At 41.7% G+C, this 19020-nt stretch overlaps 1 protein-coding gene across 1 annotated transcript in view; it reads right to left on the bottom strand.

Annotated features, from left to right (window-relative positions):
- zwilch (zwilch kinetochore protein) overlaps positions 1-19020 on the bottom strand; it is a 47795-nt gene that overhangs the window by 2091 nt on the left and 26684 nt on the right. Inside the window, exons 10-18 of the mRNA XM_084334701.1 lie at positions 18284-18336; positions 18104-18194; positions 17918-17997; positions 5512-5668; positions 4414-4442; positions 1198-1334; positions 996-1091; positions 623-738; positions 107-222 (exon numbers count right to left, since the gene is read on the bottom strand). Of these exons, the coding sequence (XP_084190827.1) occupies positions 134-222; positions 623-738; positions 996-1091; positions 1198-1334; positions 4414-4442; positions 5512-5668; positions 17918-17997; positions 18104-18194; positions 18284-18336 (848 nt within the window). The 3' untranslated portion in view covers positions 107-133. The remainder of the gene's footprint in view (positions 1-106; positions 223-622; positions 739-995; positions 1092-1197; positions 1335-4413; positions 4443-5511; positions 5669-17917; positions 17998-18103; positions 18195-18283; positions 18337-19020) is intronic.

Below are 19020 nucleotides of genomic sequence, written 5' to 3'. Positions count from 1 at the left end.
TATTAGGATTTAAATTCAGTGACTTAAAAAAAAAAGTCAAGGGAGAGAACATGAAATGAAAAAAAAACAATATAATAATTTAATTTAAATTTAAAAGAACACTTACTGGTTTTCAACTGCGTTTTGTGTGGATTCAAGTTAAGTTGATCAGGCTGCAGCAGGCCATGGTGCTGAAGTAAGCCACCTCTTCACCGTCCTCAGCCACAGTTTCATTACAGTAGTCTGAAACGAATCATTAAAAAATACTTAAATACATACTTACATATTATGTCAGAACTAAAGGGGCACGCCAACATTATGGGAAATGTGCTTATCGTCTTGTCCGGTGTCAGACAAGAAGATAGATACCGATTTCCTCTCTGTGCATTCAGTAGAAAGCTATCCGGCTGCAAGCTAGCGTAGTTTAGCACAAATTAATGGAGGTGTTTTTTGGCCAACAGCTAGGCTAGCTGATCCTCATCCGTTTCCATTCACTTGTGCTTTGCTGAATGCACTGAGAGGAAATAGGTATCTACTGTATCTTCTTTGCCTGACTCTGGAAAAGATGGTAAGCCCATTGACCATAATGTTGACATGTTCCTTTAAGCCTAAGGGGGCATGTAGAGTGCTTGAGAGACGTCACCTGTGTCAAAAATGACGTGATCAACTAGGGGTTTGTCACTGAGCTGCCAGGAAGTATGGACCTCACAGGAACCATGGCCACTAGACAGCTCCACCCCCCACACCACTGGCTGCTTTCTGTGATGGACACACACAGGACAGATAATAGGACAATATTCTAAAGCACTGGGATTGTCAGAAAAAGGGGAGGCGGGCGCAGAGCACACTGCTCTGAAGGAAGCAGTATAATCACAATTCACAATTTAAATTTAAACTGGATTAATCGCCCAACCCTACCTCATCCTACGACCAACCTGGTCCCCTGCGGAGGGACACTTTTAAACCACTGCACTGGACCTACCGGAGTATTTAGTAGACACGCAACAGATTCTTACTTCTCGCAGAAATGGCTGACCAACGCTGATTTGACTGGCAAATTGAACTCATGGTCCTCATCATATTGACATGTTTGGTAGTACTGCAAACATGACCTTTGAGGGAAAAGGGAAGAGAAAAAAAAGTAAAGGTTTGCCCAGAAAATAATCATTGAATTAATCCAACCAATGCAGAGATATGAGTCATTGGAATGAGCTTTACTGCGTGATGATGAACAGGGGGCTATAAGGCAGGCCCAGGTATTGACTGCAGGTTACAACTATGGCCAGCAGGTGGTGCAGTTTCCTCACTCTGGTAACTTGTTCCTGCAGATCAACCTCTGTGCTGAGATAATAGCACTGGGGGAACAGAGCACACAGGATCATAGTTTATTATGTGGAGTTGAAAGTCAATGGACCTCATTCTCGAATGCAGTTATGAAAACGTTACAAAGAAATGTCTTATAAACTCCACTTACGAAGTTCCTGGGACAATTCTGGAATTCCTGAATGGTTTCTTATCTGGGATTCGTTCTTAACACTTTCAGTGCCAGCCATAACGTTGATTAATGTCCTTGAGTGCCATCATCCACTTCAATGATAGCGTTAAAAACGCATAATCTATGTTTTAAATTATGGCTATGTGTCTAATCTGCCCGTCGCTTACCAATGACTTGTTTGCAGTCAACATTGTAAAAAAAATAATTTTTAATAATTTTTTTAATCGGTTCATATCCTATTTAGAGCATTTCGAAAAGCTATCGTTTTCTCGAATATTTCCGGAAAATAGAAAGATTCCCTCATAAACGGCATAAACACATAAACACGTTGTCATTTGTCTGCCTATTTATGAATAGTTTTCAAATAAACGCTAGATTATCGATAGTATATGTGTACTTATGCACGCTATAGAAGCGAGCTGAGAAATCGATTCTCTCATTTCCTCATCACACACACATATACACGCTGTTATCTCAGTGAATACAGCTCCGATTATCCTAAAACTGGTAACAGACTCTTTACCTTAGATCAGATGTTCTCCAAAAAGATTATTCCAATTCCTGATCGCCATTCCAAATATCGATCGCGTTTATTGATTGATTATTGGCTGCTGTAAATATATATTCCAGGCTGCTTTCCAACTCGCGATCACTTCCCTCATCATCAGATCTCTCGCCAGCATAGTGGAGCGAGGAGGCTCCCCCTCCACAGATCCACCAGTATAATCGAATGGCCTGCAGTTACACAGGGATAGACGATAGGGGGCGGTATTTTCCCATCGGAGCTCCTAGAGGGGCTGCTGTACCAACGGGAGACTCGGTTGATGAAATATGAATTCAGATCGCTAATAAAAAAAACAAAAACGACAATTCGCGTCGTCGGCACTCAACGGGGGGCATGAAAAGACGACATAACACGTCGCTGGCACTCAAAGTGTTAACATTTAAGAACGTGGAAAAGCAGTCTTAGATAGGCCAGAACTACACTGTGTCCGTGTTCTTAACACTTTCAGTGCCACAGACGACTGAACTGGGATCTGTAGATCTCTGGGGGGGAGCCAACTGGCTCCTTGTGCTGGCGAGCGATCTGCTCGCGGGACGGAAATCAGCCTGGAATATATATTTACAGCAGCCAATAATCAATCAATAAGCGTGATCGATATTTGGAATGGCGATCAGGAATTGGAATAATCTTTTGGGAGAACATCTGATCTGAGGTAAGGAATCTATTTTACCAGTTTTGGGATAATCAGAGTTGTATTCGCTGAGATCTCAGCGTTTGCCCTATGTGTGATGTGGCTGTTTGGCTGTGATCGCTGATGAGGAAATAAGAGAATCGATTTTTCAGCTCGCGTCTATAGCGTGCATACGTACACATATACTATCGATAATCTAGCGTTTATTTGAAAACGATTCATAAATAGGCCGAAAAATGACAGTTTTTGTGTATTCTAGAATATTCCAGTAAATGTCTTTTATCATGGAATCTTTATTTTCCTTGAAAACAAGGGCTTTTCAAAATGCTATAAAACGAAAATGAACCGATAAAAAAACAATCCACTTCGACAATGTTGACTGCAAACGAGTCATTGATAAGCGACGGGCAGATTAGACACATAGCCATAATTTAAAACATAGATTAGGCGTTTTTAACGCTAACATTGAAGTGGATGGTGGCATTCAACGGGGTAAATCAACGTTAATCAAAGGCACTGATAGTGTTAAGGGCTTAATTTGTGATAAATCATTGGTGATTGCGTTCACATAGATTCTACAGACTCGGATTTAAGTTATTATAATAATAAATACGAGAATATTTGTGTCATTAAAAATTACGTTTCACATTGGCGCGATGTGATGTCCTGAAATAAATAAAAGCACTACACAAACACTGAAAATGGCAGTGAATAAATAAATAAGCACTAAACTAAATTGCGTGTATATAGCCATAGTGGAATAGAATGGACACATCCCATTCCTTTCATGTAGGCTACAGTATATATTTGCCATTTTGTATTAATAGTCCATATACAGTCTTGTTCTCTATTGTTATTCTTTATTGTTGGTGCTAATGGAGCTGTGCAATAACCTGGAGCCAGCATAGAAGAGCCAGACTAGTCACTCAAACACCACACGTCCAGGTACTGTCCACCTTCGGATTTTTAGGGACATTCCAGAGGGAGACAGCGTGGGCATAATCGCAGCCATCCATCAGCCACGGCCTCCAGCGAGTCGTGGATAGAATCATACAACTGGCCACACAATACATCAAGTTCCCATATACTGAACAACATCAGATCCCAGCCAAGAAAAGATTCCATGCCATTGCTGGTCTGCCCAACACCATCGGCGCAATTGACTGCATGCACGCCTCAAGGCACCCTCCCCAGATATGTTTCCATATCTCAACAGAAAGCAATTCCACTCCATCAACGTTCAAATCATCTGCGACGCCCAGAACCACCTGCTCCACGTGGTGTCCAGCTTCCCAGGAGGTGCACATGACTCCTACATCTTACAAAACAGCTCTGTGGGTGTGCACTTCGAGCAAGGATAAGCTGGAGATGCATGGCTAATTGGTACGTACAGTATGTGCGTAATAAATCTTGTTACATTTGCACTCTGGTTGGATGCCAAACTTATTTTCCTTGTACTGTACTTGTGCTGTATAATGACAATACATTTTAATCAAATCTAATTTTGATCAGTCACAAAATAATTGCTTTTGCATTTCCTGTGGATTCTGTGTGCACACAGTCCTGTGGTTGCATGGTCTTATAAGGAGCTGGCAGGACGTTTATTTACGCAAATTCAGGTGTATGAGAATTCGGGGGAGCGCAGCAGAGAACACATGGCTGTTTAAGAACACATTTTCACACATTCACGAATCCGGTGGGGATCTTTCTTAAGTTCGTAAGAAGATATTGTTGTGAGCTTACCAGGTGGTTCAGAGTTGTCAATTCTCCACCTGAGAAAAACAAAATCTACATTATGTAATGTTATATATATTCTTCAGGATTAAAACAGAAAAAGGTTATTGATAATGTGACAGATATGCCCAATGTCAGGCCATTTTCTTCTGTTCATGGTTCATATAAACGGAGATGCCTCAGGGCTGTCCTCCACTAAAGAAAGTAGACTTCTTAAGTCTACTCATAGTCAGTTTTATCAACTCATTTAAAAATCAACAAATCTGCACAATTGTATTTCCAACATGTAATAACGTAACAGGCCCTCCTTAAATCTTGTGCTTGCCAGAGATGTGCTCATCATTATCCAGGAACTAATGAGAGAAAGCCTAAAAATGTAAACTAAAGTCTCAGTAGCCCAAGACCAAAACGGCTGACTAATTGACCCATCTCAAGCCCGCCCTCCATTCTTGCTCCTCCAATCACAACTGTTGCTTCCCTTGGACAAAGAGTTTGAGGGCGGGCTTGAGATAGGTCACAGCGGGGGGAGGCAAGACTAAGCGGGGAACTGGAGGAGAGTGTCTAACCTGTGTGTAGATGTAGTACAGTGGAGTCTCTAACCTGTGTGTAGATGCAGTACAGTGGAGTGTCTAACCTGTGTGTAGATGCAGTACAGTGGAGGGGAGTGTCTAACCTGTGTGTAGATGCAGTACAGTGGAGGAGTGTCTAACCTGTGTGTAGATGCAGTACAGTGGAGGGGAGTGTCTAACCGGTGTGTAGATGCAGTACAGTGGAGGAGAGTGTCTAACCTGTGTGTAGATGCAGTACAGTGGAGTGTCTAACCTGTGGGCTTAATTAAATAAAAACATCTGTGACATCACAGCTGCCTTGGTAATAAAAATCCCATGACATTACATGCACCTGACATCCCACTCCATTCAAATAATTTAATCTCAGTTGTAAAATTAGCGTATGCATCAATCTCCCCCCGGGTCATATTCCTGGTGCATGTAAATGTACTTGGCCATTAAAGTGATTGTGATTCTACATAAGTCCTCATCTGGTTTAGTCAGATCTTGTGGTGAAAAGCCCTAAATGACTCTGGGAGGGAAACGCTGACATGCTTACCGATGAGATAGTTAATGTAGTCCCTCCTCATCTTGTCCAGGCCCATCTCCAGCAGCATGTGGACAGGAGCGAGGCCTGTAAGGGGTACACTATTGATCTGTGCATGGTAAGACTGCAGGATGAGCTTACTCAGAGAGCTGCTGCTGTCCCTGTGGATCTGGGAAAATAAGACAATAATAAACGTCATCCATTACACTTCTGCTCACTTCTGTTGATAACATGCTCATTCTGTAGGGCTGGGGGAGATATTCATATTAAATCATTTCATTTTTAAATCAAACCGATTCATGAATCCCAAGATCAATATTTTATTCTATGCCTTTATTCAGTGGATGTGCGAAGATTTTTGCTACACATTATTTCTAGCATGCCTCCCACCATGCAGATTTAAATATTTACCTTACGTTTATACAATGTACACATACATAATCATTGTGCAGGTGCCCATCCAGCATGTCCCAACAATCATACTGTAGAAAACAACATCAAGCAGCGTCTCAGAGCAGAAACAAGGCCCCTTCCTCATTCCTGGACCTCGCAAAATAATTTTTGTACATCTTCTTGAACTGGTTTATATATATTTTTTTTTTATTATTGCAAAACAAAATTATTAAAAGTCAGTACTCAACACACAATGCATAATGAAACTAACAATTAAGATGGCTAAAATGACATGCAAGCACAGAAACAGAAAGCAAAAAAAATATATAATAATATTTTACCGTATACAGTGTATATCCAACGAAATGACCAATTATACCAATGTCTTATACAGGATATACCCCTAATATCTATTATCTAAAACCCTACACACATATGCTCCAGCTCGAACCCCCCCCTCCCGGACCCCTCCTTGGATAGTACCTCCATTATCCCTCGCTCCTAACCAGACACTACCATTATAAGCTAGCTTTTATTCTCTCCACCACTTCTAACCACATTGACATTTTGGATTCATTGAGACCCAGAATTCTTGCTGTAGATATTTCTTGATAAATCACATCGAGATATGTAAGAAACCAAACCTTCCGGCACATTTTTTCCGGTTGAAACCAGCGTGATGCGATCAGCTTTTTAGCTACTGTGATGCCCGATAAAACCAATCTCTTTAGCTGTGGATTTACTGCAAACTCAAAAACATCATTCAATAGTAATACAGAGGGGTGTACTGGTATATTCCAAGATACGAGTTTTGATAATTGTTGGGTCACATCTTTCCAGAATGCCTTAATTGGTGGGCAGTCCCAATACATGTGCATAAATGTCCCTTCGTCTCCATTTGTACATTGGGAGCATTTGGAGTCTTGTTTAAGACCCATTCTGTTCAGTCTTATAGGAGTCAAGTATGTCCTGTGAATATAGTTAAGATTGATTTGTTGATGGTCCGGGTTCCTTGATGTAAGTCGGACATTTGCCCATGCTCCTTGCCAATCAAAGTCACTTTCCAGGTCTGGTATATCCCTCCTCCAGACAGAGTCTAGTTGGAGGGTTTCATACGAGGACGTTAGTAATTGATAATAAAAACCTGAAACAAAACCTCTCGATGTCTCTCTTTCATAGAAGAATTTGTGGTATCTGTGGTGTTCAACTGGTATGTCTAATGGAACACCGTGAGACTTCAAACATAGCCGTAACTGTATGTAAAAAAGCCATGTGGACTCGGTGAGATAAAATGTTGTGCATATTTCTCCATAACTACAAAAACCCTGGTTGTTAAAATCATCCCCTAATGAGTGTATGCCTTGCTCTTCCCATATAGGGAATCTTATAGGACGTTTTTCAATTAAGAGTGCATTGTTATTGAATAAGGGAGTGTGATTGTGCCATTTTTGTGGGTTAGGATATTTTTTTTGAGTTTCACGCCATATCCGGATCGCATGGGTAATTATGGGGCCAAATTTCCGCTCACAGTGCTTGATTGGTAGTTTAGTGTATGCTATGTCCTTCAGTCTATGTGGGGCTACTATGTTTTCTCCAGGATACTAATGCTTGGGGATCAAACCATGTTGTCAATGGTCTTAATGTGTACGCCTTAAAATATTGGAAAAAATCTGGAAATGCCATGCCACCGTCTGCTTTATTTCTCTGTGCGGTGGATCTTTTTATACGTGGTGGTTTGTTATTCCAAAATTTGTATGTGGAGGAGTGTAATCTTTTCCAGTAACCCTCTGGAGGGGGTAACGGTAGCATTGAACTGAAGAAGTTGATTCTAGGTAGTACATCCATCTTAACTATTGATACCCTTGCCTGTACTGAGTTTTTAAGTTTTGCCCACCTGTCAAGGTCGTCTTTGATTTTGTTTTGTATTTTTGTGTAATTGTGCTTCACCGTTTGTCTTATGGTGGGAAATATTTCCACTCCCAAGCATCTAAAATGTTTTACCATAGGTATCTCACCTGGGAGGGTTATATCTTTTTTTGCAGGGGTGTTAAGTGGAAGGAAAGCCGACATCGGCCAATTTATTTTAAATCCCGATAAATCACCAAAGTTCTCAATCAACTTGAGTAGATGAGGCAATGTGGTGTTGGGGCTTTGCATGAACAATATTACGTCGTCCGCATATAAACTAATTTTATGTTGTGTGCCCTTGATTACGATTGGTTCTATGGATTGGGATTGTCTTATATATTGTGCTAAAGGCTCTAATGATAGATCGAATAGTCCGGGACTAAGAGGGCAACCCTGTCTGGCTGAGCGTGATACCGGAAAGATTTTGGAGATGAATGTACCTGTTGTAATCATGGCCGATGGGTCTTTGTATAATACTTTAATCATATCAATGAATCCTTTTCCTAACCCCATCCTTTCTAATACGACCATTCCAGCCTGTCAAAGGCTTTCATAGCATCCAGGGACAGCATCGCCTTAGGTATGGTGTCGTCCTTGTCTGCATCTAGTACGTGCAGTATTCGTCTTATGTTATCAGTGATCAGGCGACCTCTTATGAAGCCAGTTTGGTCCGGATGAACTAAAGACGTCATATGCTTTTGTAATCTGATGGCTAATACCTTAGAGTACAGTTTGATATCGGTTCCGAGGAGGCTTAAGGGTCTGTAACTACCGCACTCGGTGGGGTCTTTGTCTTTTTTGAGAAGGACTGATATGAGTGCAATATTGTCGTTTTTATGGAAGTTCCCCTCCTTGACTGAGTATAAGATCATATTTTGTAATAAGGGTCCAATTATGTCCCAACAAGAAAGGTACATTTCTGATGGGATACCGTCTCTTCCAGGAGCCTTACCATTTTGCATTTCGGATATGGCCTTCTTGAGTTCCTCTAGTGTGATCGGTGTTTCTAACTGTTTAGCGTCATCCTCTGAAAGTTTAGGGAGAATAATTTGATTAAGATATGTGTCCATTTTGTTTTGATCAAAGGTCGTTTCTGATTTATATAAGTCGGAGTATGTCAAATGTCAAATAAACATCTTGATCACTGAGAAAAAAAAAGAAAAAAAATATATATATAAGTCGGAGTAGAATTCTTTGAATGTATCGTTTATTATTTTGGGGTCTGTTTCAAGTACTTGTTGTGCTCTAATGGTAGTTATATCTGCAAATTTTGCATTAATTCTTAATCGCATGGCTAATAGGTGACTAGGTTTAGAACCTTGGGAGTACTGCTGTTGTCTTGTGCTGCGTATTTGTATTTCCGATTGTTGTCTGTATATGGCATTGATCTCTATTTTTAGTACGTTAACTTGATTTTCTAGTCTAGTTGAGTTGTTGTATTTTAAAGAATTAAATAACGTTGAGTAAAGCGTTTCCAGTTCAGACAGTTTTGTGCATTGATTCTTGCGCATTTTGGAGGAAAAGCGAGTTCGCATTCTCCCGTAGGAATACTATAAGAGCTTCTTTGAGTTGTGTAATGAATTCCTTGTTATTAAGCAGCATCGAATTAAAACGCCATCTTGGGGCCCGGGAAGATAGTATACCAAATGTTCCTTTTAGGAGTAAATAACAGTGATCTGAGTGCATTGGGTATCATTTCCACTTCATATTTATCAAATAGTCTCGGGGATGCAAAGACATAATCTATTCTGGATAATGTGTTATGTCTCGCCGATCGACAAGAGTACTTTCGGGTTGTGGGATTAAGTGAACGCCATAGGTCATTTACACCTGTAATCTTCGACCAATCCTTTAATGCTTTAGATGAATTCTTTTGTTAGCTGGAAAAGGCGAGGTAAGATTTGTCCATCCTTGGATTCCAAATGGCATTAAAATCTGCACCTATTATAAATGAGTAATCGGGAAGGTTTAACATTGCATTGGTTAGTGTAGTGAAGAAACCCTCTTCGTACAAATTTGGGGCATATACCGCTGCCAACGCTATTTTCCTGTTATTGTGTACAATCCTAGCTATAGTTATACGCCCATCTGCATCCGACCATACCCCCTTTAATTCAATATTTAACTTACGTCTGACGACTATGGCTACACCTCGAGTTCTCGTACCAAAAGAAGAGTGACTAATATTATGATATGTGTTATCCGCTAACGTATCTATGTCTTCCTCTAAAATGTGCGTTTCGCTTAGTAGAGCCACGTCCACATGTTCTTTTTTCATCAGTGTGAGCACGCTTTTGCGTTTGTGTTGTTTATTTATCCCACCAGTGTTCCATATCATTATATTCAAACTAGCCATAATCTATACATGTTTTTGTGTAGTTTTTGGTAATGCTTCTGGAGTGCGAAGCTACAATAGATGTACATCCAATTATTGAGGTCCCGTTGAGAGCCGAGCTTAAAAACATATATATATACAAATAAAAATCCCCTTTTTTCCCCTCTCCCAGAGAGTCGTACAGGCCTGTGTTCCATAAACACATCCTCCGCGTATGACTCCCTCCCTTAGGCCACCGGATTGCCCAAACTGAGCTTTGTAATCCTAATCTTCCTATGCTAATTGCCACAGGATCTAACATTTTCATTCTAATTCAATAGAATGTCGCTTTTGGTCTTGCGCCTTCCCTCATTGTAATGAAATATTATGAAAAATGAAAAAAAAGAATAATACACTTTCATCGATATATTCATTTGAACCTTCTAATAACTTATGTAGGAAACATCAGAAAAAAGGAAAAGATTGTAGAGAAACACTAACACCTTAATGTGAAGAACAATGGGAAAGAACAATGTAAGATAAAAAAGAAAAAAAAGGAGTGAGAGCTAAAATAAAACTCAACGTGGAGAAACCACTAGAACAGAATTGAGTAAATAGATAAGAGAAAAACAGAGACTTTTAGAGCTACAATGTGCCAATCTCTACATCAGTGGAGTGATTTAAATTATTAGAATAACCTTGTTGTGCTCATACGTTTAGGTGTGGTTGATTTTTTTTTTTTAAGTCTTATTAAGGCCTGATTAAACTTCAGCCAATTGATCATATGCTTATGCTTATACACACCGGATGTTAATGTTAAGAGTTGCAGGCCTTCGTTGTAATGGTGCATTATATTCTAGAAGGTTGTAGAATACACTAGTATATACTAACAGACTGCTGTTATGTTCCAGAATGATCTTCCTACCCAGGGTTCATGACTATTAGTATTTTCGGGATATTTCTTAGTGACCCAGAGCAGTCGAGCGATGAGCCCAGAATATTCCAGATTGTTCTTAGTGTCAATGAATGAATGAATGAATGAAAACTTTATTTAACAGATTGCAGAATGGGTACAATACAGTACGGCTCAATACATACAATTGTTAAGGGGATGCAGACCTGAGAAAGACGTTTGTCTTGTTTCCATCAGGGTCCCCCATTTTCAATTCATATAGACATATATGACATACATGACATACAGATAGTCAGTACTGCTACATCTATACATTTATGACATACCAGATTTGCAAATACAGTACTGTTTGTGATACAGAAGGAGTCAAGAAAAGGGAGTATATACATTTGACGTAGAAACTGTACATTGGAGGAGGTTGGGTGGGGGGGGTTGGGTACATTGGGATATTGACAACCATACTGGGTAATTTACATTGGAGGTGGTTGGGGGGGGGGGGGGGGGGCGGGGGGCACACTGTATAAACAAGTAACACTGTACATTGAGGGGGGGGGGAGGAGACACTGTACAAACAAACACAATTGTACATTGAACTATTGACAAAACCATACTAGGTAAATGACTGTACATTGGAGGGGGTTGGGTTAGGATATTTACAGGGGCCAGTGTTGAATTGCAGTCTCCCGTAGGTGTCCCTTGAGAGAGGTTTTGAAAGTGGGTAGTGATCCACATTCCTTTACAGCTTTGGGTAGGGCGTTCCACATTGATGTGGCATAATTGCGAAACGTGTTTAGTCCCTTATTTGAGCCGAATCTGGGTTTAACATGATTTGTGGAGCTCCCTCTGGTGTTGTGATCGTGGTATTCACTGACCTTTGGGAAGTATTTTGACATGTACATGGGTACCTTGGTCGTGTAGTGTATCTTGTAGACCAGGCCCATTGCAAGTTGTTGTACTCTGTCGTCTACTCTAAGCCATCCTAGGTTGTCAAAGTGGGCAGGGGTGAGGTGGGTTCTAGGAGTAAGGTCAAGCAGTAGTCTGACCAGTTTGTTTTGAGATGTTTGTAATTTTGTTTTTAGCGCCTTTGAGGTGCTTTGGTACCATGAGGTGCAAGCATAGTCGTAGTACCCCTGAATGAGTGCTCCTGCCAGAGTCTTCAGGGTGTTCTTGTTTACCAGAGAGGAGATCCGGTACAAGAATCGAGTTCGTTGGTTGACTTTTTTTATTACATTGGATGCCATTTTGTCACAGGAGAGATTAGCCTCTAGGATGGAACCCAGGTAGGTAATTTCATCTTTCCTTGTGACAATATTGTCACCCACTGTAACTGAGAAGCCGTCGGTCTTGCTGAGTTTGTTATTTGAACCGAAGAGAATGGACTCTGTTTTGCCCATGTGTAATGATAGTTTGTTATCAGCGAGCCATATGCAGATTCTGCCTAGTTCCGAGCTGAGGGTTTTTTCAACCTGTAACTTGTTCTTGTCAGAGACCAGCAGGGCTGAGTCGTCCGCAAACAGGAACAAGTTGCAGTCACAAGCTGACGACATGTCATTTGCATAAATTAGGAACAGTAGCGGTCCTAGTATGCTTCCTTGTGGAACACCACAGCTCACTGTGAGGGGGGGGGATAGGGTACCGTTTACCTCCACCATCTGTTCCCTCCCCTCAAGGTAGGATTGCATCCAGCTCACTGATAGACTATCAAAACCAATTGCTTTTAGCTTGTCAATCAGAATGGAGTGATTGACCGTGTCAAAGGCCTTTTGTAGGTCCAGCATGACCATGCCGCAGTATTTGCCTGCGTCCACCTCTTGTTTGATGTGGTCATTCAAATAGAGAAGGCATGTGTCAGTGGAGTGGGATGTTCTGAAGCCAGATTGGAATTCGTAGATTAGATTTTTTTCCGCTAGGTACTTTTCGACCTGTTCGTAGACTATTTTTTCCATGACTTTCGAGATGGAGGTGAGAATAGAAACAGGGCGGTAGTTGCCTGGGTCTAATTTGCTGCCCTTTTTGTGCAGAGGGGTCACCCTCGCAATTTTGAAGTCCTTGGGGACGTGTCCCTGTTTTATGGAGAGGTTTATTATGTGTGTGATGATTGGTGTGATGGCGGCTGCTGAGTCTCTGAGGAATTTGGAGGGGATGTTGTCATGGCCAGTGGCCTTGTTAGGTTGGAGGGCGCTCAGTTTATTGAGTACCTCATCTGTTGTTACCATTTCCAGCTTGAAGTCGTCCTTGCGGACCCCTAGGTTTTTGTAGTAAGCTACTATGTGTTCTACCCCATAAAGCCCTGAGTGGGAGGGTAGTTTGTTTACCAGTGTTGTGGCTATGTTTGTGAAGAAAATGTTTAAGTAATTGGCTACATCCAGCTTGTCTGTGATGAGCGTGTTGTCCGTTTTTATGTTTATGTTTGAGAATCTGGTTTTAAGTTTTTTACTGCATCCTAGTTGATTATTGAGTAATTTCCAAAGTTCACGTGGTTTGTTTTTGTTTTCCTCAGTTTTGTCATTGATGAAATTCTTTTTTGCAGTTTTGATCATGGAGTTTACGTCGTTTCTTAGTCTGTTTCTTTCTAGTTTGAGTTCAGTCACGTGGGCTTGGAGTTCACTGCTCGTGCTTTTAGTAAGCTTTGACTGACTTTTACGAAACTCAGAGCATTTTTTGTCTCTGGTTTTCATAGCGGCCAGTATTTCGGAGTGCATCCACGGCTCAGCGCGATTTTTTACCCTGGTGGTTCTTAGGGGGGCCATGTCGTTTAGTATTGCTGAGAATTTGGTTTTGAAACCAAGCCATGTTTCGTCAACCAGTGTACCATTGAGTTCATCTGACCAGTCCAGACTCTCCAGTTCAAGGTTGAAGGCCTCGCTAGAGTAGGTTTTGAGGTCTCTAGATGTGACTGTTTTGTGGCAGCCAGCCTTTTGTTTTAGTTTTTTTCGGGTACAGAATATCATATAATGATCACTTAACCCACATGCTATAACCCCTTTATTTGAGATCTTGGACTTGTCGGAGGTCAGAATGAGGTCAATGGTAGTCTGAGTTGATTCACATACACGTGTGGGTTGGGTGATTAGCTGGCTGAGGCCATGCAGATCACAAAACCTACTGAAGGCCTTGAAGACGGGTGCATCTTTTCGTTGCATATCCGTGTTCCAGTCTCCAATAAGAATTTTGTCTACATCCTCAACTCCAGCTAAACACCCATCCAGTGTATCATAAAAGCCACTATGATCTGGCGGCCTGTAGACTGTGCCAACCAGTAGGGATTTCGCCCTTTCGAATAGGATTTCCACCCATACAGTTTCAATTGATTTATGATTCAGGTCATTTCTGTTGATGAATTTGGTGTCCTTGTGTATGTACATACAGACACCACCTCCATGTTTGTTCCTATCATTCCTGATTATTGAGTAGTTCTCAATCTCTATCTCTGGATCTTTTACAGAATCGTCGAGCTTAGTTTCTGAGAAGCACAGTATGTTTGCCTTACCATTTATGAATATTTGTTTGATTTCATCCAATTTGTTTTTTAAGCTGTTAATGTTAATGTGAAAAATGTTCAGTCCATTGGCGTTGGTTATTTCATTGATGTTGGCAGGTTCGAAGTATTGTTCGTTTGTGATCTGTTCCTCTGTGTTGTTGTGGGTGGGAAGGGGGGAGGGGGGGGTCGGGTCCCGCGCCGTGCTGGAACAACAAAGAAGGGGGGAGGGGGGGGTCGGGTCCCGCGCTGTGCTGGAACAACAAAGGAGGGGGGAGGGGGGGGTCGGGTCCCGCGCCGTGCTGGAACAACAAAGGACTTGTTCCTGGTTGTTTACGTTGTTAGCTCTGCTAGCTAGCCGGCTATCGGGCGTCGAGATGTTTACATCCCGCGTCGAGATGGTCGTCATGGTTTCGACCCTCGGTTCACCTCCTCTCGTCACTGCCTCACGTGTGCTCGTCTGCTGTGGCGTCATTGGGGGAGCTTCGCTGCCCGCGCTGTGGATGTAGCCACAGGTTGCGTTGTTGATGCTGTTGGTCGCGATGGGAACCTCCATCGCTTCTTGCTGTAGTCTCTGGTTCCGTGTCATTACGGGACCAGGGTTCTGATGTATGTCACCCGACATGAGCAGATATAATAAAAACATTGATCTCTTATTACACTTGCCTGCCGGGGGTAATTTCTTTCGTTCCGGATTTGCAGTAAGTACTGCGTGGATCGCCGTGGCTCCGAAGGCTGGATGTTTCCTCTCCGTGCCCGTTAACAAGTAGAAGTCGCAATGGGACTGCTGATTTACGTTTTCGCTACCCTCCACTTCTGTCTGGAGTTGCTGCTTGAGTTGTGAATTCAGGTACAAATCCATAATCCACAGGAGGGAAAGTAGAAAATGCGCAAAGTACTTTTTTGTTGTTGCTCTGTTGCGTTGGTTACGGGAGCTACGTAAAATGCGACCGTCCATGTTGAAGCCGGATGTGCTTCAATGATATATTCTTGTCTCCACGGAGACCAGAAGTCTGTAAATATAATGCATTACGAACCATATTATACACATTGTGCCTTGGTGTAGCCGGCATGCATATCATCTGCTACTTTTGTTGAGCCCGGATAAAGTCATTCTAATACTGAGATACACAGAGAAAGAGAGAGATGAGAAGGCTTATCTGTTGTTAGACAGTGTTTCGTTCTGCCCTGGGGGTTCTGCTCCATGTAGATTCCAGTATTCCTCGGCTTCTTTAGGCGTGTGTAATCCTACCCTACGGCCGTCTCTACTCACGATCGATAATAGTGCCGGGTATACTAGCCTTGGTTTGAGGCCAGACTTGAACAATTTCTGCATCACATCCTTGTAGGGGAAACGCTGAGCGATGGCCTCTTTGCAAAGATCCTCGTAGATAAATATTGGATTTTCACCATGTTTCAGCTTTCCCCTTTGGTTGCGAGCAATTCTGATGATGTCATCTCTTATTGCCGTCTTGCGCAGAGTAACAATGATGACTCTTGGACCGTTGCCTCTTTGATCCCGAGTACCGATTCTGTAATCTTGGTCCACTATCAGCTCTGTGGTTTGAATGTTGTTACCCAAAATCTCTGATAACACTGTTGGAAACTTGTCGTCTGTGCAATTGACTGATTCATCAAGTCCTACAATGCGGATGCTATTTCGCCTGTAGTAACGTTGGGTTTCGAGTAGCCTCTCCATCGCTTCATCTTTAACTTCTTGTATTTTTATCCGACATGCCTCTTCCACCTTTTTTATCTGCTCTTGTTACCTCTGTCAAACCAACGTTGATGATCCTCTCGTTCTCTTTGACTGCCTGTGTAATTTCTGTCACCGTATTCTCCACTGTCGTGATTCGCACGGACTGTACAGCGACCGCTTTCATAACTTCTTCTAATTTAGCATCGATGTGTTCGAATTTAGTATCGATGTGTGCGACGTGTAATTTGAAAGCTACCATCTGTTCCTTAATCAGATCCTTGATCAGGCTAGTCAGGGAGTTAAAGTCGGGTTGTGTAATTACACTGCCAGTGCCAGTTGATATTGTAGCTGCAGTGATGGGGCCGACGGGTTTGTTGGCTATTATCTTCTCAATATCCTCCGCTTTGTCCTTCACGCTACTTTTTCCTGTCGTTCCCGTTGTGTTGTCCTCTATTGTCTCCATCTCGGAGCCAGTCGCCGATGTACCCGGTATATTCTCCGTTATATTCCCATCGGGGGTTGTCAACAGCGGATCTGCCGGCGCGTCGCCTGTTATTTTCTTGGAACGTGTATCAATCGTCGCCGTTGGATTCGCTGCTTCGTGTTTCTTTCTACCCTTTTTCTCATCCTTACCCCCCATGTTGAGTCTTTATGTCTTTTGATATAGTTAGTAGGAGTTCCTATCAATACATACGATGTGGTCTAATCTCTTTGGTATTTGTTAAAATAATGTTTTTGAACGAAATTAACGGTGACGGGAGCGGAGCTGTTACCAAATGCGTGTGCTACATATTGTAGCTAAACCGGAAGAACTGGTTTATATTTATACTTTGCTTGAGCCCCAACATCTAGACCATTCCACAAATTCACCCCATGAACTGAAATACTCTTCATAGTACGAACACAATGTTTTAAATATAAAAAAAAAATAAACTCTTCGCCCGATTAGTTTCTTTCCTCATAAGTTAGAACCCCCACCCCACCCCTGTCAGAGGAAAATGTTTGTATGTTGCCAGTTAATTAAGGTAAGTTAATTATTTCTTGCTTTGTACATTATTTATGCAGTCTTCAATTCCATCATATCCATGAACCTCAAAGCATGAGTCTTTAAAAACAGCATGCTCACGGAATCCTACATTGTTTATTATCCTCATGGCTCTATTTTGTAGCATGCATAATATGTTGCTTTTGTACGCGTTACCCCACACCTCCTCCACACAGTAATTCAGATATGGTAATACAAGTCAACAATACAGAGTGCATAACTCTTTATGATCCAATATATGCAGTTTTTCCCAGAACTGCAACGCTCTTCGCCAACTTTGCTCTAACATATTTTATGTGAGGTTTTGTGATCTAATATCAAATCAAATCAAAATTTATTCTCATACTCTTTCAATATTAACATCTGCAAATGGCAGTATCTTTGATACCCTACATATAGTATGTCATTTATGTACAAAATGTATAGTTTTTGGCATAATACTGACTTGTGAGACTCCACAAGTAATATTCATACTCACCTATCTGTACACATTGCTGCCTGTTTTCTATATAGCTTTTCAACCAATTAAGCACAACCGCTCTAATACCATAGTATAGGGCTACCATTGTCGAGTAATATGTCTTGATCAATTGTATGAAATGCTATCACTCTGTATGACAAGCAATTATAGTAACATTGTATGTTTTCAGAAACTGCACTACACATACCCATGGTTTGATGTAACCATGTTTCAAAGCGTTGATGACCAATTCCAGACAGTCTCCAATGTCTTGGTATGAAGTAACACCTGCAATAGAAAGAATTATTATTATTATTATTTTCAATGTCTGCTTATACTGTGGGATCAGGTGGAATCCAATGTGCCAAAAATGGCCCACAGCAACCATACGTACTCTTTCTCATCCGAACCCACAACTGCTCTACAAAGTCCAGATCGCCTCGCTCCAGCAGAGAGTTGAACACCTCCGTCTTCACCTTCAGTGCCTGAAGGGAAAAAGATTATGAATGAAAAACTCTCAAACTACCATAAGGATTCTGAAAGGAAGGGTCCGAGGGTCTTTATACCATCATACCTCTGTAGATGTTCCAGCCTGGTCCTGTGGTGTATTTGCAGTGTTCTGAAGTTCTGAAAGAATATAAAAGTAATTAGGATCCCTTTATTTGCAAGTAATTCTTTTGCATATACCAGGAATTTGTGTTAGGGTTTGAACCGACCTCAATCGCACGGCACAGACAGGAAGTTCAGAGTTAGCCAAATACTAGGGCGTATTTATTTACAGAGTCACAAAAGGGGTAAAGTAACAATTATGAAACAACAAGGGAGACTGCAATCGGCAGAGTTCTCTGCGGCTCTGCAGATCCTCCTGGTGATAGCAGTGGGGAATCGGTATTTGACGTTGTAGCGGCTCTGCAGATACTCCCAGCTTTAACTCGAGGTGGAAAACGGAGAGAGATATCAATAACAGTCCAACGAAACACAGAGGCAGTGTGGTTCCCTCCTCCCTTAGCTGTGTCCAGAACCAATGAACAGTAACAATCTTCAGTGTTCTCCACAACACACAAGTTAGCTGAGTTTAGTGCAAACAGAAATGATATCTTCAGTGTCTCTTCAAAACACACACTTCAACTGAGTCCAGTGCAAGCAAAAATGATAATCTTCGGTGTTCGTCACACACACAGACAGAATAATGCAGAGGGGTTTGGTTCCAACTCACCCAAGCGCAAACGCGTAAAGCGGGTAAACGAGGCGCAGCTCCAAACGGGGAACAAGGTTCTCATCAGCGGATCTCCACAGAAAGTCCTGGAGGGA

Source organism: Notolepis coatsorum, assembly GCF_963971535.1.
Source record: "Notolepis coatsorum genome assembly, chromosome: 18".
NCBI classification, from domain to species: Eukaryota; Metazoa; Chordata; class Actinopteri; order Aulopiformes; family Paralepididae; genus Notolepis; species Notolepis coatsorum.
The sequence above is the reverse complement of the archived record's forward strand: the minus strand, read 5'-3'. Positions and strand labels throughout refer to the sequence as shown.